Here is a 22,511-nt window from a genome sequence, read left to right as displayed (position 1 = left end):
TAATGGTTGAAATAAATAAACAATATGCTTAACATGATAGCTTTGATTAAATGGTGAATTGATATATTATTACTATGTATATTGATTGATGTCCAATATTAGAAAATAATTAATAAGGTGTTAAATGTCCAACAATGGGATAAGTCCAATAGTCCATGTCTAGTTGCGGTCCATGGTTCATGTTCATCATAATAAGGTATGTCTAGCAATAGTCCATGTCCAAATAATATATGTCCATTGGTAGTATATGTTCAAATGATATATGTTCAAAAAATATGTGTCCAAGGGTGGTTCATTGATTTATTAATATGTATGTTCATTAATGAAGTATTAGTGAAATCATGTTCATTAAATAGTAAGATGATATTAAAATAGCTTGTATCCAGTGGTAAAAAAAATAATGAATAAAATATATTTAATAATATAAATTTGAAGATAAAATATAATGACTTATCTTTATATTTTGCAGCTCCAGCCGTAACATCAGTGGACTTAACATTTCAGCAACATGAGAAAAGGAGTCCAGCAGCATAATAATATTAGTCGAGTGGTATAATGAAAATGAATAAAATATACTTAATAATATAAATTTGAAGACAAAATATGATGACTTATCTTCATGTTTTGCAGCTCCAACCGTATCACATCAATGGACTTAATGTTTCAGCAACATGATGAAGTGAATCCTTTCATGGTGACTTCATGTTTTGAAAGTTCAAATATGTGTATAAACACCCTTGAACGTTTAGACCCCCAATTTACAAATTAACTAATTCAAGCATTATGTCAAACAACTAGTGTGTGGAAAATGAACATAAGCTATAATATAGAATTGGAAAAACTATCTAAGCCAAATTAAAATCATAACCCACAATAGATAATAAAAAGCAAAGATAAAAGGGAAGGAAGTTGCAAACACAAAGACAATACGCGATGTGTTATCAAAGAGGAAACTAAAGCCCTCGACGTAAAACCTCTCCGCCGCCCTCCAAGCGGTAAACAATCCACTAGAAAATGTAGTTGGGATACATGGACAGCAATAGACCCTCCAAGCCTAATCTACCCAGTGCACCTAAACCTTCCAAGCTTCTTACTCCAACGAGGTTGCGCCGAACCTTTTTCTTTTCTAACTTCTCGGATCTCGCTACTAGACCGTAGCATCAACCAATGTAAATTAGTTCCTTCCTAACTGCTTTTCAGAATACCAAACAGTCCTTTCACAGTGATGAATATGGTGAGAACAAGGTTTTGGTAAAATGCCTCTCAAGGGTTTGACAATGGAGAGGAAGAGAGTTGAGGAATTTGAAGAGACTCTAATGTATAGATTGTAGGTGAATCAATCTTGTTTTTCTTTAGGGTTTCTCTCTCAAAATTCTCTCTGGAAGCTCTCTTTCATTTGTGGGTATAAGGGGTATTTATACTGAGGTGAAAGGAGAATGTGAAACGTCAGGTTTTACAAAACAGGGGTGGCTCGCGGCTTGGCCTCGCGACTTGACTGAGTCGCGAGATCCAGTCGCAAGATAACTGTATGGCCAGTTGTTCTGTTTTGTCCTGTAGTGCTCCGGATAGCATGACTGTTCACCTTCTCGCATGCTTGGCACGTGTGCTGCGTCTGGCGGCTTGCAGCCGCGAGCCACCCGCGAGATCAAGCTGCGAGTCTCTGTTTTCTTGCACACTCTTGAACAATTAACACTCTATCTCACTCACTACCCTTACAACAAACCCACCTAAATACAAGGTTACTAAATGCTAAAATACAAGCAAATTTGGCACGGAATAAAGCCAATAAGATGGTTGATTAAATTCAACCTTACATGTTTGAAAGGGAAAAATGGGTGCAACTGGAGGGAGAAAGAATATGTCCAACCGTGTGCATAGGTTGGTTAAGTTCATCCTCTTTATCATGCACTTAAATGATTTTCCCCATGTGTTGCTCTTTTGGTTTTTTAGCCAAGTATGAGTGATACTGCCTTCCATAAGAAGGGCTTTTAATTTTATGAGTTTTTGCCTTTCATAAGAAGGGCTTTTAGCATTATAAATATATATCTTCCATAAGAAAGGGCTTTTGTAATGTGTTCTTGGAAGAGTGTTTGATATGTTTTTATGATGTGTAGAGATAGTAAGAAAAAAAAAATATATATATATATATATATTGTGAGATATGGTGTTTATAATATGTATAGGAATTATATGTAAATACTTTGTTGGACATGGATATTGTATATGTACACTTTGTGAGACATGAAGTTTAAAGATACATAAGGAGTATATATGGGTATTTTGTAAGGAATGTGTTTATAAAATATATGGAAGTGTGAGATAGATGATATGAAGATTAAATATAGTAAAGGCTGCTGTTGGGATTATTTTTTGTATTATGACATTGGTTATGTTGCTTTCTAAGAAGGAAGATTTTGTATGAGAAATAAAGAATGAGATGGAGATGTGTTTTAGGCAGCAAAATTGATGAAGTTTTAGAATAATGGAGGGTAGGAAAGATGGATAATAGATAATGGTATGTTGTAACATGTGTGTTGTGTTGTTATCTATGAAAAAGGACTTTGTAAGAGAGATGAAGAAAAATATGGAAATCTTTAGAGATATGACAGCAAAATGAAGGGAGTTTCAGATTATGGGAAATGAGAGAGGGATCAATCCTGCTTAAGTGTGTAGCTTGGCTCTCTTTATATAGAGCCAAGTTATGTAACTAAATTAGAACTAGTTGAAGGGAAACTTAGCAAATCAGGAAAAAACTTTGACAAAACAAGTGGTCTTTTGTTTTTTGGCCAAAAGAAGAAAGTTTGAGACTTAATGACTGAAGTTATAGCTGTAACAGCTGTCAATCACAGCTGTTATAGTTGGATGATGTCATCCGAATGACATCATTTGCTTGGAGGAAAGTATATGGCATTAAATTTATGGTTTGAGTAAAGATGGTGAGATAAGTTTTATGAGATTTTTCTGGTACCACAGCTGGAGCTACTGCAGAATGTGCTGGAACTGTTTCAGCTTCTGTAGAAGGTGTTTCTACTTCTGCTAGAGCTGTCTGCAACTTAGCTGGAGCTGTTACAGTTTCTGCAGAAGCTGTTTGCAACTTCCGTTGGAGCTATTTCAGCTTCTGCAAAAGATGTTGCAGCTTCCGCTAGAGCCGTTTTTAGTGTTTTCAGCTAAGTTTTCTCTTTTGGAAAATATATTTGATGAAATTTTAGAGATGTAATTATGGTCTTTTTGTATCTTAACCAAATCTTGGAGAGTAAGGATAGCGTTTTAATACTAGATATGAGATATTATTATATATTTAGCCATGTGCTTAGAATTGATTTATATGAAAAATAATGATATGATATAATTATATTTTAAAACTTATATTATATGATGAACATTAATTTTTATGTAAAGAGTATGGGGAGTTTTATCATTTTAAGTGTTATGTGATATGAGAGGCTTACCCAAATGTTACCTATTGCACATTGACCTGTCAGAGTTCAGGGAATTGGGGAAGACACGCCAAACAACATGCTTTCCTTTATCAACTTTGAACTACTAGAGTTTTACTGAACATACTTCTTGGCCCTCCAAACCACGACTCCCAAAATTCCCCCGATAAGACTCATGAGCTTGAATCATGAGCCAAAAATGAGATGATGTGCCATGAGCTTGAACCATGGGCTTTGACGCCTTTTTGTGTAAATATGGGCTCTTTTGGGCTTTAAAAGAGGTTTTCTCAAAATCCATGATAATATTGATGTGATGCGGGTCGCTAATGAAATGAAACCATGTAGTGTGAAAAATTTATCCTCAACAACAGTCAAACAATAGAACATGTTTTCATTTTCCGTAAAATATTTTTCCCTAAATCTATTTTATACTCGGAAATGAATTTACATAGAGCTAATCGTAGCCTTAAACGTACAAATTAGAGAAACACATGTTTGTACAACTGATACGTACCTGAGAGGCTAAGACTAAGAGATGATTGGATATTACTACTAGTAAAAGCTTTTTTGTGCAGGAGCCAGTTAGACGATTTCTTTATTTCCATTTGTTTTTTGTTTTTTGTTTTTTTAGTGCCACGTGGATGTCATGCAAACACTCATATACTTTTTAAATTGTAGTTGATTTGCTAAAGCATTAGGCCAAATGCCATCCACAAGTGCTTACTATGATTTGTAATTTTTTATTTATTAATTTTTTAGCTCAATAATATGATAATTATAATAAATAATATATATATATATATATATATATATAGTGCTTTTCCAATTAATACCACTTGACGTGACAAAGATTGATGTGGAACTACAAAACATCAAAAGTCAAAACATGTTGTGATGAGACTCATTGCTCACCTACTATGGTTTACCAAGAAAAGAAAACTCAATAGTTAACCTGACTTTTATTTTTTATTTAGTTTTTGCTAAAAAGTTAACCTGATATATAAAAGAGTAACACTCTATTGCAAATCCCATTAAACTTGTAATAATGATTGTCTTCCACCACAAAGAAAAAAAAAAAAGTAATCCTCTCCTTTATCTATACTTTTTTTTCCTTTATAAACTATAGTTACTTACTATTTATTTGGGTGCTTAAGGTAATTTTGACCAATTACATCAAAACAATCTATATTTGCACACAAATTAATATATATTATAAACTTTTAAGTCACCCATCTCTTGTCATCCGTTATTCATGAATAAATTAAATAATAAATTGAATTCATATCACATCTCATCTCATATTTTTGGGCCATCATAATGCAACTAAGCACATATCATGTTGAAAAGTTAATTCAATTGGTGCAAATATTTTTGTTGTAAGCAGGCATATTTATTCTAAAAATAAAATTGGAACATAAATTTAACAACAAATGAAAGCTCTCACAATACTCTAGAATTATGTAAAGACTTTATTTTTAAAGGATGATTTCGAGCAACTTGAAGTGATTAACTTGGTGCAAATGGTTTCTTAGCAATCAACCATCAATTGCAAGTTTAGATTAGAGTGTCTTCCTCTTCAATGGATGCACGCACTTTCAAAGCACAAAGGTTTAAGAACTACTCAACTAGGTGTTCCTTACCAATAGAGAAGAAATAAAGCTAGTTTTGCTGAGATTCAATCCTGCATAGAGCATGCCAAGAGTGAGAAAGATCGAAAGTTGAAGAGCAAATAGAAAATAGTAAATTTGTCTATGTAATCTAATTCAACTGTCAAAACCTCAGTATGTTGGGCAATCACACGTAGTGCTAAAGGAATACATATTCTTAAGATGTAATTCATAGTCTCTTTGTAGAGATATAAAATATTCTCTTGAGATAAGTTTAATGAGTTTGGTTATTCAGAGTGTTAGGCCTAACCACTTTAGTAAAGAGTTACTAAAGTTTATATTTTATGAAATTTGATTTCATAAATATATATGAATAAATTAAAAGATTAAACTAGGTACTCAATGATCAAAATGTAGTAATTTTCAAAGTGACAGTTATATATTACGACTTTGTATTACTACGAATATTTTCATGAAGGGGTCAATTGTTTAGATAATAAAGTCTTGGGAGTTAATTTTATTAATAAAGTCTAGAGTGCAATTATATTTATAGAGTGATATTAAATATAATTAATGGTAATTTTGGACTTGTCAAGAGTTAACAGATAAGCTCGAAACCCATTGGAGCTACAACTTTATTTGTTCCTTTGGTCCCATCCCAAGCCACACATTAAAGCCAAATTGGGTTGGTCTAAAAGGCTAGTCCAATTAGATAATCAGTTATTTATTTACTTATTTAATAAGAGTTATTAAATAATGTAACTGCCTTTTGATAGTTAAAAATGTGCGTCCGATTAAAAGAGAAAAATACAGTTTTTTCTAAATATATTTTCTCTTGAACAAGTACGTATATAACTAATTAAGAGACCACACATCTTGGGCATATGTAGAATTGGGGTGAAGATTGAAGGTCTTCCCAAGTTCGATCTTCTTTTGTTTTGAATTTCACTGTATCAAGATATGCATTTCTATTCTTTGTTTCCAAAACTTAGAAATTCCATGTTATCTCACATGAATGAAGTAGATTTTTATATTGCTTATGTTGTGGGTTTGTATGAGATGCAAAACCAATTTTTCCAACATTTGGTATTAGAGCAAACTTCAAAATCATACTTGTACAACATGTGATTGAGTTTTAGAATTAAAGAAAATCGTTTTCTTGATGTTTCAAAATTATGTAGTAGTTTTTTTTTGCATAATATTTTTGTTCTATAAATTTCACATGTTATGAACATATGTCATGATTTTATGTAATTGGCTTATCCTTTGACAAAACACACTTTACTTGTATTTGGATAGACTTAGGATATTTTTAAATACTTCAAGAAACCTTATTTCAAGATCAAGTATTGAAATCTACAAGTCTGTTCAAGAAAACAAGTTCAGAGTGCAAAATCATTAAAGCTCGACAGTTGCATCTATCGAGCTTAAGGAAGCTATTCTACATTCGGTGTTCTCGACACCTGATCGACAGCTACTCGACACTTGCTATCTGTCGAGGTTTAAGATTTTCTGAATTTCAATCTGATTTTCTTGGGATCCGTGAATGTGTCTTTGGGTTTTCTTTTCTCCTAACCCTAGACATATAAAAGGATCAGTTTAAGGGCCGTAAAAGTGTTCACAAGTTGCACAAGTTTTAAACAAACTCTGTTCAAGCAAATTGTGACCGGAGACGAAATTCTTACCCTAATTCATCTCTTTCTCTTGAAAAAGTTGTTGTGTATGTGCATCGTAGGGTTTTGTGATCAAGTATCTTCTTGAACTTCATCGTGTGGATGAACTGAAAAACTTTGCAACCAACATCCTTCTTAGTTGGTGATTGAAGTCGCGTATTGGGATCCACGCAATTGGTTAGTCACGTACTGGGTGTCGTAATTTGAAAGGGGAACTGTCACTACAAAACAAGTCCAATTGGGTATTGGGGTAAGGGTTCAACTGTAGGTTGGTAAGGTACTTGGATTCCTTTACTTGTAACCGCTTGTTGTGATAATAGTAGAGTTTCGGGAGTGGTGACCTGAAAATCACCCGGTGGGGTTTTTGACGTTAGGTTTTCCCCATTCGCAAACAAATCACCATGTTATTTATTTTCCGCTGCATATTTAGTTTATTGATAATTTGTTTGTGCTATCACGCGTTTGTATGATAAATTAATTAATTAATAACTTGGCTAATTAATTAATTAAATTCTATCACATGGGTCATTCAGTTTGTGGCCTATCAAACCCCACTAGGAATACTGATGTTCCTAAATTTGCTCATATTTGCCACTTTTGTGATGTCCATAGTCACATTCGTCCTAATTGTCATAAATTGAAATTTAAGCATTCTGTATTTCAATCTAGGATATGTAATGATATTTCTTCTGCCATAAGTCAATATAAATTGTTTCATATTCTTTTGAAAAATTTGAGCTTGTTGGCTTGTGAAAGAAATTTGCAAGATTTCAGTCTCTCTCAGAAGATTGGTGCAATTCCTCAAATACACTCTGCTTCTCATGGATTTTCACCTACAAAGCCGAAGACTCGTGCTATATGGGTGAAAAAAAATTCTCTAAGGTGAGTATTACTGAATTGTCCCTGATTTAATTCTCTAAGGTGGCTTCTGTTTCTTAATAATATTTCAAGTTTTCTTTCTAAAAAAGAAAAAGTATTTAGACTTTAAATAGGCTTTAATTTTGTGTAAAGTGTAATTATATTCATAATTTCGTGTCCATTGTCAATTATCTTTACACGTAAATTGACTCAACTTAAAAATATAAAAGGTTTTGTTCAAAAATTTATTGTACTCCAATGTAAAACTTTAGAAGTGTAATACAAGTTATAACCTATTTAAAAATATTTAAGTCTATATTTTTTGGGAGAAAAAATGCTTTATTTTAAGTCTATTTAAAAGTTAAAACTATATATTGGTTTTTCATATCTTATTCGAAAAATGAAAAATGAAATCAATAAATTTATTGCATTGATCACAATAAAAAATTTTAAGTAGGAAGTAACAAAATAATTTTTTTTTTCTATAATAAAAAATCAAGAATGAACAATTTGCATACTATATCAAATAATATCTTTAAAAGGTTTTTTTTTTTTTTTGGGTGGGAGGTGGAATTTCAATTTGATCCCTAAAGTTGTTGGACTTCTCTTAAAATCTAAGGTATAGATTGAAATTTGCCTCTCTTTTTTATTTTTTTATTTGATAGATATAATAATAGAGATGGAGAATTTGAATATTATTTTCTCTTAATAAATGAGAGTAAGCTATGGCACTAGAAAAATGATCATCTCTATTTCAAATTTAGTCCATTTTATTCATTTCATGGTTCATATTAAATTTTATAAATCTAAAGGTGTACTGACTCCCACATTATTTGTTGTGTATGTGTGTGTGTGCATATATATATATTAAATTTTTTATATTTCTAGCATTACTGAATCACTTAATCTAAAAATATGATGCATGCATAAGTGTGTGTGCGCTAAACAGGTTAATAGTGATTTAAAAAATATATATATATTAATGATATTATGGTATTTAGCACAAATCTCAAACTTTTGTTTTGTTTTTTTTTTTTTTTAATTATTAACAAATCTTTTCCCTTAAGTCTTTTATATAAATATATATATATATATATATATATAAATATAAGTAACGCCGAGAGAAAATCCAATTAGATTTTAAATTGGAATTCAATTAAAATCTAATTTTGTGCCACGTGTCTCATCTAATCTAAGTTTTTAAATTTTTGTGCCAAGTTAGTTAATTCAGTGTAAAAATTGGAATTTAATTAGAGTTTAATTTTGCATCACGTGCCTCATCTAATGTAAGTTTTTTTTTTTTTTTTAATTTTTATGCCAAGTGAGTTAATTCAATATAGAAAACGAGAAGTTCAATATAAATAAACCATAAAAAACCTAATCATATATATATAACCAATACTTAGAGAAATTTTAATTAGATTCAAAATTGAATTTTGCTTTTGTTAGCTTTCCATACAAATTAAATTGTTTAGATTTCTTCTATTATTTTTTCTCTGAACTAATAAGCATAATTTTTATATTGTTTCTATTAAGATATTTTGTATGTTAGGATCTTGAACATAACAAATTGTAATTGAGCTGAACGATCCCATGTACCTATCCCTATTCAATTTAGGAGATACTATTGGACCAATTTATTCTTTTATTTTGTGTTGTATTTAGTAGAATTTCACGGACAATGATTGTAAATTGATATTTTATATGTAATATCTAATAATGATTTTTAAAATTATATACATAATAGTAGTGTAACAAGAAACTTGACGAAACCAATATTATGAAAATTGCAAGAAAAAACTATTTTAATACCTCCAAATGGTCAAACTAATATCCTATATGTTTTTATAACCCAAGCTAAAATCAATAGCACCACTACAATTCATCATTTCCATGGGTAAGCGTGAGTTATATACTAGTTTCAATAATTACCAACGACCACTAGAATTTCATTTCTCTTGAATAGATATCCTGCATTAATTTGTGGGTTGACAAGAATTATTCAATGCGAAAGTTTCCATTTTGATGGCTTCAACTAACAACGATACTATGACCAGCACAATTTATACAATTTTTAATTTGCCATAACTCGCAATATGGTGAGTTGTGAGATGTGAAGATGTGGACTCACATGAACCCATAAATTTTTTTTTTCACAATTCACAACTCGCCACATGACAAGTTGTGGCAAAATTTGTGTAAATTGTTGTCATCCTAGTATTTTTCTTCAACTAATTCTGTTTACTATGCTTGTGACTCTACTTTTGGAAATGAGGACAATAGAATGTATAATGTTCAAACATATTGATTTTTCATATCTTATTTGTAAAATAAATACATGAAATCAATAAATTTATTGCATAGGTCGCAATAACAAATTTTAAGTAGGAAGTAACAAAATAATTTTTTCTATAATTAAAAATAAATAAATAAAGAACGAACAATTTGCATACTTTACGAAATAATATACTTACAAATGTTTTTTTTTTTTAATAATTTTTTTAACGTTGGACTACTCTTAAACTCTATGGTATAAATTGAATTTTTCCTCTCTTTTTTTAAAAATTTTTTTTTTTATTCGTTGGTTACAATAATGGAGGGGTGGATTTGAATAGTGTTTTCTCCTAATAAAAGAGGGTAGGCTATACCACTAGAAAAATAATCAACTCTAGTTCAAATTTAGTCCATTTTATTCATTTCAAGATTTAAATTAGATTTAAATTTTTTTTTAAATCTAAAGGTGTACTGACTTCCACATTATTTGTTGTATATATATTCAAAATTTGTTGTATCTCTAGCATAAAAAAATATATATTATTAATGATATTATGGTATTTAGCATGCATGACTCTGAAATTTTTGCTCTTTTTTTTTTAGGTTAACAAATTCTTTTCCCTTAAGTCTTTTCAATAATTGCCAACCACCATGAGAGACATTTCTCTTGAATAGTTATCCTACATTAATTTGTGGGTTGACAAGCATTACTCAATGCAAACATTTCCATTTTTATGGCTTCAACTAACAACAAATACTGAGAGACATTTCTCTTGAATAGTTATCCTACATTAATTTGTGGGTTGACAAGCATTACTCAATGCAAACATTTCCATTTTTATGGCTTCAACTAACAACAATACTAGGACTAAAACAATTTAAACAATTTTTGTCATAACTTGTCATGTGGTGAGTTGTGAGAAGAGAAGACGTGAACTCAAATGGATCCACTATTTTTTTTTCACCATTCACAGCTTGCCACATGTTGAATTGTGGCAAAAATGGCATTTTTCTTCTACTAATTCTGTTTACTAGGCTTAAGTAATTAACTAGATGCTTCTGTAAACGAAGTCAATAGAATTATAGTAATTAACTAGATGCTTCTGGAAACGAGGTGAATAGAATAATAGAATATACTACAATGCAACCGATCGCCTTCGACCGAGTGTGATCAAATGGAATATTTATGTAGGAGTATGCATTTGCGGCAAAAATATACAAGTGGGTGATCCAAATTCATAGAAACCAGACACTATTCAGAAACAAACAAAGAAGGTGGACTTAGAAATATTACTGAACATATATTCAAAGTAAAGGATTCCATGACTAGCCGACATTTTGGGCCATGAAAAATCACCAGAGAAATCAACCAAGCACGGCATTTGGAGTATTATAAAAGGCACGTAGAAGAATAACGATGAAAACTCTTAATAAATTTAATCAGATAAGCACAAATATATGTTGGTGCAGGAGTTTGGTTGGACCATAAATGAGCACGCTCTATGGACAAAGATTACTTCTCCTATACGCCAAAAGTTTTCTGACTCAATTAATTGATACGTTTTGTCTTTTTTTAATGGAAATGTTCACGATTCAAACCTCTTTATCCTCAATTATCAATATATAAACAAATACTTTACAAATCACATAGTTTTGTCTGTATATGAGATAAAGATCCCAATCCTCCTAGTCCAGGCTAGCTTAGCACAAAAGCAATGTAAATGCATTGACCACATTGACTCTTCATGCAAACAACTTGACTTCGAAGTTCGGAGTTGAAGCTAGTGAAATAGATAAGAAACCAAATATAATATATTGTAATGTAAATGATATTGATAGATTTATAATGATAAACATCTCAATTATTTTATGTGTGATGACATAAACTTGTAAAAATTATATAATAATTTTTTTAGTACTAAGTTCTAACATCACTCAAAAAATAAAACTCTAACATACCTATAAGCATTACATATTTCACTACTCCAAGCAGATTTTAGTTATCATTACTGTGTACTTATGTTTTGTTTATTTTGATGGAAAGTATTATTTTTGAAAACTAGTTAGTTTGTGTTTGGTTGCTATCCTAAAAATAATTAGAAAATATTTTCAATTATTTTTTCTTATTAAAAATCATTAATATTTCTTGTGATTTCATATATTAACTAAACAACAACTTCTATTCACTAAAACATATTCCAAATAGGAAGTGTTTTATATTTTTTGAGTAGTTTGGGCCTCCCAAATTGAAAACATAATAGAAAAGAATTGAAATGAAATAAATATTTATCTCTTTTTTGTTCGGATGGTTGAAAGAAAATGCATAGAATTAAAAGTAATATTTTTAAAACACCATTACTATTATGTGTGGAGGTAGAGAAACAACAAAAGGCAATTTGATTCGTTGGTGATAAAGGAGTATTTGGTCAAAAAAAATAAAATTGAATGATGTTAATTAGATGGAGAGAGTGGGTGATTATCTTCAACACAATTCTCTACTAGTGACAAGGAAGCTTTGTGATTGATTATAAATTCATGACTAACTTGGTTCTTGGGCTTATGTGCTTGATATGATTGCAAATCTTGTCATTGGTGTTGAGTGATTAGTTGGGTGGCTTAGTTCCTGCTTGGAATTTAGGTTGAGAAGTGTTCTGGTTACCCTACATTTTGCATACTGGGATTGTTTGCAGCTTTAATTGCTGCAAGGTTGGGGTGTATTTGGACTTGATTGTATTCTCTTTTTGTTTCTATAAATTCTCTTGTTCATCAAAAATTACTTTATATAATTTATTTAACAAAAATAGGGGTATAGATATTTAAGAAAAAGATAGGGGGATTAAGAGAATTTCAATAAATTATTTTTTATTAAAACATGTTCAATTCCCTCATTCTTTTTAGTGTTGGAGGGATTAAAAATTGGGCTTAAAGAAAAGAATGTAAACTTGCAAAAATGTGGACTTCACTTGTGGTTAATGGTAATTACAACGTTTCAAAAATGTTTTTTTTCGCTCTTTAAAAGCAGAAAACATTAATTTCCACTCTAAAGTCTATCCTGCTTTACTTGCTTGAAAAATAATTTTAATTGATTTGAATTTTAAGTCATACTAAGCACCATAAAATGCAAAACATGCTTTTCAAAAAGCTTCTACCAAAGCAAACAGAAGGTGCGAAGCAATTGTAAAAACTCAAAGATACAAGAGGTAATTATTTCTCTATATTGAAAATATGAGATACAACCAGAATATATATACTACAATGCATATACAAGGAATATACATATATTAAGGAATATATTAGCACAGGAAAGGGAGTGAAAAATTAGTGGAGTTTGTCTGCACGTGGGTCACGCTACTTTGATTGATTTCCTCTGTTTTAGCTTTCCATAACAGAAGTGCTTGTTGACTTAGTTTCTGCAATAGCTGTTGGGATTATATTAGGAAATGAGCTAGCTGTCTTGCCCACAAGATCAGCACTGTCATGAATGGAAATACTTTCCTTAACAGCAATTACAGAATATCAAATTCAAACACAGCCGCATGGCCCATCAAGCACCTCTTCTCTTCAGTCTTCATGCCCTGTGACTGTGAGTTGTTGTGGTATCCACCCAATATGCATTATCTTGTAATTTCAAAGTTCCTCTTCAAAAACGCTTCAAACTTCTCATATATCTTTTTATTTGATGTAAATTTTGAAAATTGATTACATGTTTTGTGGGTTTAAAATTTTACATAAAAAATAAGTTTGTTGATTGAATAGTAAATAAGATCCGATTTGAATAAAATTTGGTATGTGTGTTAAAAACATAAAGAACATATAATCCAACAATTAAATTTTCAAAATTCACATTTAATAAATAAAAACAACACAACAAGTTTAAAAGGCTTCTCTCCAAACATTGTCCTACTATGTTTTTTTTTTTTTACAAGATAAAAACTCTACTTTAATCTATAATATATATATATATATATATATTTATATGTGTATGTAAAGCTCCTTACTGGAAATTTGAATATCGGCATTTACCCTATATCTAATAAGTACTTATAGTTGTAGAGTGACTATCCCGTCAAAGATGTACAATGGTTATCTTGCTATGTTTGGTTAATGAGAAAAGAATCGGAGAAATGAAACCTAGCAATTTTTGTGATAAAGTTGACTGTAGGTGTAGTACAGCAAGTAGTGGTGTGACTAAGATTACAACTTCCAAGTCAATCTATCTATAGGGGAAATTCTATAATTGGGAAAATCAAATAGTGCAGGCGTGTAATATTCTTATTTAGGGTAGTATATGCTGACCGAGCGACTGTTTTCTCTTGACTCCGACAAATGCACTCCCAAATTTCAATCACCCATTACTTCACGTCTCTTGGAAAAACTCACTTCTTTTGCATGGGCTGCGCCATCATCACCCATATTTGCGAAAAGGACCCTAATATTACGTCCTAATTTTATGATGTAGATATAAAAAGAAAATATTGTTCTCGTGTAATTAAGCAAGATCTCGGGATTTTTTATCTGGTTCTTAATAATGTACCAATTATATAAGCAAAAATTTTTAAAATACAAAAAGATTTGAGATTTATAAAATTCGTTTCATGATTATTGTTCTTCAACCAACATAATTTTTGAAACCGATATTCCCATTTTTATTTTGCAGCTAACAAAACAATATTCAATATTTCCAATTTAATTTTCCTATTTATTCTTTATTTTTATGGAATTAGTGGCAGCAAGCTACTTTTCATTAAGCACATTGTTAATATATAACTAAGGTAGTTTGCAACATTGAAATAACGTGCAGTCTATTCTTCTTGATTGTAACATTGTAAATTTGTAATAACGCGTGTAGACTTAATAACTTTTTTTTTTTTTGGACTAAAAGACTTAAGAACCTTTTCTTTTCCGAGAAACATAAGACTCAAGAATTTAATTACTCACACGATTGCATCAAATTAATTATCCTTAGCAATTTTGACCATTCAAAACCAAATCAAAATCAGCTGTCTCACACTCTCTGTTCCACTCCCATACTCCACAAATCAAAGTAAGCCACATGTCTCTTAATTCCTAATTTGAAGCTATTTTATTCAACTTACTTGAAATAAATTAGAAAGAAAAAAGCCCAACACATATTCTTCCCAAAGTACCCAAACCCTCCCACCACCAACCTTTGCCCAACGCCCAACGTCATTGACATGAGTTCACCGGTGCTATCAACTCTAGTCACAGGCACTAGTTCCAAACAGATCTGAATTCAATTTGAATGCTCACAACCATTAGTCCACCACCATCATTGTTGACTTTGCCTTGTCCCTTATTCGCTCCTGGACCACCGCTCCTACCTTCTCTTACTTCTTGTCTTCTTGTATGCCCCCAAGGAGCACAACCTGAACTCAATACTTAAAAGATTTTGATTAGGTAAATAGAACATGCTAGTGGTGTTGGTGGTGGTGGTGGTCCCAAGCCCTTATTCTTCTTAATTTTGATTCGAATGCTTGAAATTTCTGGCTATGTTCATTCTTCTTAAGAAATATATTAGTTGGAAACCTTCTTAATCATGATTCAAAATTTTGAAATTTTGGAGTTGAACCAACGGGGAAGAATATAATCATCAGTATAAGAATAAGGGACCAAGACAAAGTCAACAATGACGGTGGTGGTGGGTATTCAAATTTATTGCAATTTTTCTTGGATTTGGTGGCGGTATGGTGGCTATGATTGAAGTTGACGACGCCGACGAACTTATGTCAGCAGCATTGGGCGAAGGTTGGTGGTGGGAGGGCTGGGGATGAATATGTGCTGGGTTTTTTTCTTTCTTATTTATTATAGGTAAGTCAAATAAAATAGCTTAAAATTAGGAATTAAGAGACATGTGGCTCATTTTGATTTGTGGAGCATGGGGTGAAACAGAGAGTGTGAGACAGATGATTTTGACTCTTCAAAACCATATATTTTAAGAATGTGGTGTTGTCAAGTTTGTTGAAATATATTTCTGTATTAACATAAACATTATGTATCCATCTTGACTTTTACTAATATGGTAAGAGGCATTTAAATCTTACCAACTTAAAAAGAAGAAGAATGAATGAATTTCATGTTGCTCTCTTTTTTGAGTGATAATTTCCTACTTAAAAATTTTTTCCTCCAAAACCAGGTTTGAAGGAATTTCCTTCAATACATTAGATGGCTTTTAAGTAGTTTATTAAAGAACTCATGTAACTTTTAGGGTTCATTTGGTTGGAAGGGTGGAACAGTGAGAGGATAAAAAATAGGAAGGGGATGAAAAGATTTTAATTTCCATCATTTGTGTTTAGTTGGTGGTGGAAAAGTGGAGGGATGGAAAAATATGAGTTTATATAAATTTACTTATATGCCATTGTTAAAAAATTATGTCCAATCAAAACAAAAAAGTGTTGAACAACCAAAAAAAAAAACCCAATCACCAAAATTTATTAAAAAATAAAAATTTTGCCTAGGAAAAAAAAATTCAATGTATAGTTAAAACCCATAAAAAAGAACAAAACTTGTATCACACCCCAAAAAAAAGAAGAAGAAGAAGAAGAAGTGAAAAGCAACCAGGTCCACACACTCAGGAAAGAAAAAAAAGAAAGTGAAATAGCAATAACAAATCCATGTGAGAGAAGGAGGGGTAATTCAATCATTGATTGGAAGTATTCTTCTCCCCACTATTTTCTCCCCAAATTAGGGAGATATAATTATGGTGGGCTAAGGGAGAAAATACCATAGTCTTATCAATTTTCCATTCTCCCTTTCTCTCCAACCAAACACTCATAAAATTATTTTTCTCTCCAATTTTCTCCCCTATTTTCTATCCTCCCTATTTCACTCCAACCAAACAAACCTTTACTTAGGTCATATAATTAAAAGTAGAGAAATGTTAACGGATAGCTTTAAACATTTATTAGTGAATTATTTTAGGAAAGTTTTTATGAGAAAATAAAAACAAGAAATTAATATTTTGACTTTTCTTTTTAATTTCCTATTAAAGTTGTGTTAAAATTTTCTTAAAATGGTGAATTAAACAATTATTTTGGGTGAAAATAAAACTTTCTTCTACACTATTTCAGGTGAAAATAGTGTATATTTTAAAAAGGTCAATTAACATAATTTTAATTTTAATAACTATTGAGAAAAAGTTAATATTTTTTTTTATCCTTTTGCTTTGTATGATATTAAATTAAATAAGGTGATCTTCACATAAAAAGATGGGATTCTCTAAAATAGACGAATAAAATGAGATGGAGGGAGCCAAAGGTATTATAGTTGAATTGGCACCTCTCCATGCACAAAGTGCTTGGGGTCTAGGAGGGAAAGGATTTGAGTTGTGGAGATAGCAGCATGTTGTAATTATCCCTAAAAAATAAAAATAAAAATAAAAAATAAAAAAAAAAGAAGAAGAAGATGGAGGACAAAGAGACATTTAGAAATAAAATTGTGCCAAATCCAATACATAAAAAGATGTAAATGTAATCATGTGGCATAATATGTTTCCGATCTCATACATTAAATATATTATTTTCTCTCTTACAATAAATTGACTCTACGACTGTATGGAATAATGATAATGATTGTAGAGAAGGCTAGAAGCTACTCTGCAAGATTGATGGACTTTGAATTTTTATTTCCTTTCTCCCTATAAATTAATGTTAGTATTATCATGCTATATGGTATAATACTAACATTTTCATAATTAACACATTTGCATTTTTCCCAACCGTATTTGAAATGAATAAAATCACCATTAATTAATGCCACGCTTTGACAAGTTATTCTCTTTTTCTTGGGCTGAAAATTTGTCAAGACAACGAATTTAATTAGTTCTAGTTTCTATATTTTATTTAATGAACCAAACAGTCAAACATATTTAAATGGAATTTATAGCTTATATTATTATTATAAGCAATGCTACGGACACAAAAATTCTCACAATTTTCACTACAACTTATTACATGGTAAGTTATAAGTAATGAATGTCTAGACCCACTATTTGACCCTTCACTATTCTTATTATAAGCAATGTTATGGACACAAAAATTCTCACAATTTTTACTAGAACTTATTACATAGTAAATTATAATTAATGAAGGTCTATATCCATCATTTGACCCTCACTATTCACGATTCATCATGAGGGGAAGTGTGGCAATAATTTTGAGATTTTTTTTTTTTAATATCCCTAGCATTTTCCTATTATTATTATTATTATTATATATATATATATATATATATATATATATATTCCATGCATGTAGCCGTGTAGTTTTAATTTGGCCGTAGTCCACAACTTCCATCTTTGACCACTGAATGCATCTTTAGAATGGGTTATTGGCGTCAGAAACTTAGAATTGTCTAAGTAGACTTGCGTGACTTGGTAGCATAAAAAGGATCACCAATCTCTTCAGTCATAAATCTCGCACTCTATCTCGCACTCTCTCTCTCTCTCTCTCTCTCAGCTTTGCTACAGAGTAGCCGCCGCATTTTCCTACCATTACAACTAATACAAAAACTTTCCAAGGAAAGTCTCTTTTTTATTGAGATAAAGAAATTAAGATCATTGTAAAAATAATACATCATATCTCATTTTGAATAATATTGTGTAATACAGTGATCAGGGCTATCCTCTATCCATTCACAAAGGTGTCCTGCTATATATCCTATGCATTTTCTAGCATTGAACCCACAGCTGATACCTTTTCTATATTCTCTTGCTACGCTTTAATGGCAGTACGTAACTGAATCGCTTCTGCATCATAGATCCCATCCAGTTTCGCTGAAAAGGGTTGCCATCAGCACCATTACAGTTTGATCTGCAAAAATTACACCACCAACATTGTCTTTATACCCAGTATCATCTTCGTTAATTGTCTCCAAAATCTTTTCAGTAACACCTGTGAATGAAAAGTTTCTTTAATATCCCTCTCAATTCTCTTACTCCCTACAAAATATACAACTAAGTCTATGCATTAAGCTAACCCATATAACAAAAATACAACCTGTTTTTGTATTATTTCATGGATGACATTGAAGTTCCTCAATATTTCATCTGCCCCATATCCCTACAAATCATGAAAGACCCTGTGACTGCCATAACAGGCATCACATACGACCGGGAAAGCATTGAACACTGGCTACTCACAAGCAAGAACGCAACCTGTCCAGTCACCAACCAACCATTGCCAAAAGACTCAGACTTAACCCCTAATCACACATTACGCCGCCTAATCCAAGCTTGGTGCATCCTAAACTCCTCAAAAGGTATTGATCGAATTCCCACTCCTAAACCACCTCTCGACAAGTTTCAAGTCCTCAAACTCATCAAACACCTTCGGCAGCCTGAGTTTCAGCTTAAAACTATTAGGCAATTGGCGTTACTAGCAGCTGAAAATGAAAGGAATAGGAAGTATATGATAGAAGCAGGTTTGCCAAAAGAGATGATGTTGTTTATTGTAACATGTTTCAAACAAGGCCAAATTGATGGTCTAGAAGAAGCTATTGGTGTGCTTAACTTTATTCTAATCCCTTCAGCTGAAACAAAGCAAATTCTTGCCGAAAATGATCATATTATTGAATCATTGACATGGGTTTTATGTTGTGAAATGGAAAATCATCTTACTGTGAAATCTCATACGATGTTAGTGTTGAAGAAAATCATTGAAGCTACAAGCTCGAGTGTACTAGAAAGACTGAAACCTGAATTCTTTAATAGGATCGTAAGAGTCTTAAGAAGTGGGATTACTCAACAAGGAATTCACGCCACTTTGCACGTGTTGTTAGAGGCTTGTCCATGGGGTAGAAATCGAATCATGATGGTTGAAACAAACACAGTTTATGAGCTCATTGAGCTTGAATTGGGTTTTCCTGAAAGGCGGACCACAGAGCTGATTTTAGGTATACTATTTCATTTATGTTCTTGTCCTGATGGGAGAGCTCAGTTTTTAAGTCATAGAGGAAGCATTGCAGTGGTCTCTAAGAGGATCTTGAGGGTTTCACCAGCAGTAGATGATCAAGCAGTTTCGATTCTTTCAATGATATGTAAGTTTTCCGGGACATATATGGTGCTTCAAGAAATGTTGAAGGTAGGGGCTGTGTCAAAGCTTTGCTCATTACTCCGAGTTGACTGTGCTACATCTTTGAAAGACCATGTAAGGAAGATCCTCAGGTCACATTTTCAGAAGTGGAGGGACTCTCCTTGCATTGCTGGATCTCAAGGTATCAATCCTAGTTAAAATGCAATGCTTTTACATATATAAAAAAAAAAGGAAAACAAGTTGTAACTAATTTGACACCACTTTGCAGGTGATTGATTTTTTATCATATTACATAAAGAGTGCAAGAAGGTAGAGAAAGAGAGAGATTTGTTTGAGCTATTTGTGGTTACAATATTCATCTATCTTATTTTTAAGCGAATTTCCTCGTTCAAATCTTATTTTTAAGTAAAATTCCTCATTTGAATTCTATCTTTATGTGAATATCCATTTAGTCATTTTAATATTCTCCTTTCAGTTATACACATTTTATAAATATGCTACGTTTTAACGGTCCAACATTTAGTACTATAAAATATATTTGATCTTATAGCAATCTTACAAAATTTTCCATTTGCCTTATAGGTTATTCTATGAGCACACAATGTTTCTAATGCACTTCTTCACTACATACTCATATCCTATCATTCAAATCATCTTCAATCTCTTAATCTTTATGGACTATTGATCCAATATATTGAAAGCCCTGTTCTTATCTCTTAACCATCGGAATTTCTACTTTTGCTAAACTTACATTCCATGTACTCTTTTTAGTCCTACTCAATCGAAAGTTTTTAGATTCTATATTGTGTCACCAATTTTCTAACTTGTCATTAACTCCACCTCTAATTTCATCCACTAAAACTATATCATATGCAAAATGCATACATTAAAAGACTTCCTCTTGAATTGATTTAGTGAGCTTATCCATAACCAGTGCAAGATATGGACTTAGTGTCCATTTGGGACAAGCTGAAACTTTCAGCTTATTTGTAATTTCAACTTATTTTTGCTACTATTCATGATTTCCACTATACTATATGGTACTATTCATGGATCCCATTGTACTCTTCAACTAACTTTTACATTTATCTATAGTATTTTCAATAAAAGGTTTTTCAAATGCAAACCTATAATGATAGGAAATTTTCTTGTGATTAGGGTTGTCCATGAAAACCGCCAACTTGACCCACCCTACCAAATTAGCCGAACTCGACCATCGGCCGCCTGATTCGACTACTTCGATAGTCGGAGGTGGTTCCCTTCCTTCCTAGATTGACATTGGCATGCGGGTAGAGTGGTGGGTCTCCCCTTCAAAAACCCAATCCACTCAACTTGACTATGATAGATAACCATTTCCAGTGAATTTTGCTAGATCCTAGGAGATTTGAGCCATTTTCGACGAGATCTTAATTAGATTTGGCGAGATCTCCACTGAATTTGGTGAGATCTCACCTGATTTTCATTAACGTCAACCATCATTTTATCGAATCTTCACTATTTTCCAGATCTTCAAAGCCAACTAATTCAACTGCCACCCGTTGAAAGCCTGATTTGCCTGATTCGATCACCCATTCTGGTTGGAGATGGGTTAAAATTTGATCCACCCAATTAGGTAGGGTCGAGTACGGGTGTGGGTTGAGCCCAAACTCGGTCCGACCCAACCCATGGACAACCTTACATGTGATACCTTCACTTATTCTCACACTAGTTATTGCCTCACCATACACATATTTAATCAAATAAATATACTTGTCCATGGCTTTAAGACGGTTATATGTGTAGTCGCATAGTAGGCTTAGCAATTTCATAAACGAATTAAATTCTAAGGACTTAACTAAAGGCTAGTTGCTAAGGGTTTGGTAGTTCAATTGACCACTCTTAGTGATTCTAATGGTGACTTCTAGAATTCATATCCCTCCTCCCCAAATGTAATTTTAAAAAATGAAATAAAAACAGAAAACAAAGGCTAGTCGAGCTAAATTATACAAAACCTAAGAAGATTACTGCCTATAATGGACGGAGGTATATATAGGTCAGGCGGTCATGCCCCTAGAATTTTTTTAAAAATAGATTTATTATATAATATATGTTTAAAAGTTTTGGTACAAAAAATTTATATTTGGCCACCCCAAATTGAAAACTATCCATTTCAAATTGAAAACTGACCCAAAGATCATTTAAAATATTAATCACTTGGCTTATATATGTTCAGTATTACAATCTGCTTGTTTGATGTGTAGGACCCACGATTAAAAGTTTGAGACTTTGGATTTTGAGAGTTGTCATGCTACATTGACATCTAGATGATTGTTTGAGTGTTTTTTTTTTTTTTTGGTATGGGTGGCAATTCGTGTTCGCGGGTCGGATTAGTGTCATATTGAGCCATGAGTATTCGGCTATATGGATTGACTCGAACCCGACCTGTTTAGTAAACGTGTCAGGAATCCTCTGTAATATATACCCCAATTTTGTTTTTATGATTATTACTATACATTGTCATTATTATTATAGAGTTAGGGTACTATATGTGTGTGCACAATAAGATGGGAGTAGACAATTTTGTGGTGCTACAAAATAGGTGAGAAAATTAAAGTTTAGTGCATACAATTTAGT

General features: G+C 31.9%; 1 protein-coding gene across 1 annotated transcript; it reads left to right on the top strand.

Annotated features, from left to right (window-relative positions):
- The first annotated feature begins 18,881 nt into the window (after positions 1–18,881).
- Positions 18,882–20,096, top strand: LOC115951989 (E3 ubiquitin-protein ligase PUB24-like). The gene has a single exon (XM_031069095.1). The coding sequence runs from the start codon at positions 18,882–18,884 to the stop codon at positions 20,094–20,096; it is 1,215 nt and encodes a 404-aa protein (XP_030924955.1).
- Positions 20,097–22,511: the final 2,415 nt, after the last annotated feature.

Source organism: Quercus lobata, chromosome 7 (genome assembly GCF_001633185.2).
Source record: "Quercus lobata isolate SW786 chromosome 7, ValleyOak3.0 Primary Assembly, whole genome shotgun sequence".
In the NCBI taxonomy this organism is placed as follows: Eukaryota; Viridiplantae; Streptophyta; class Magnoliopsida; order Fagales; family Fagaceae; genus Quercus; species Quercus lobata.
Note: the sequence above shows the minus strand (reverse complement) of the source record. Positions and strands in the feature narration are given on the sequence as shown.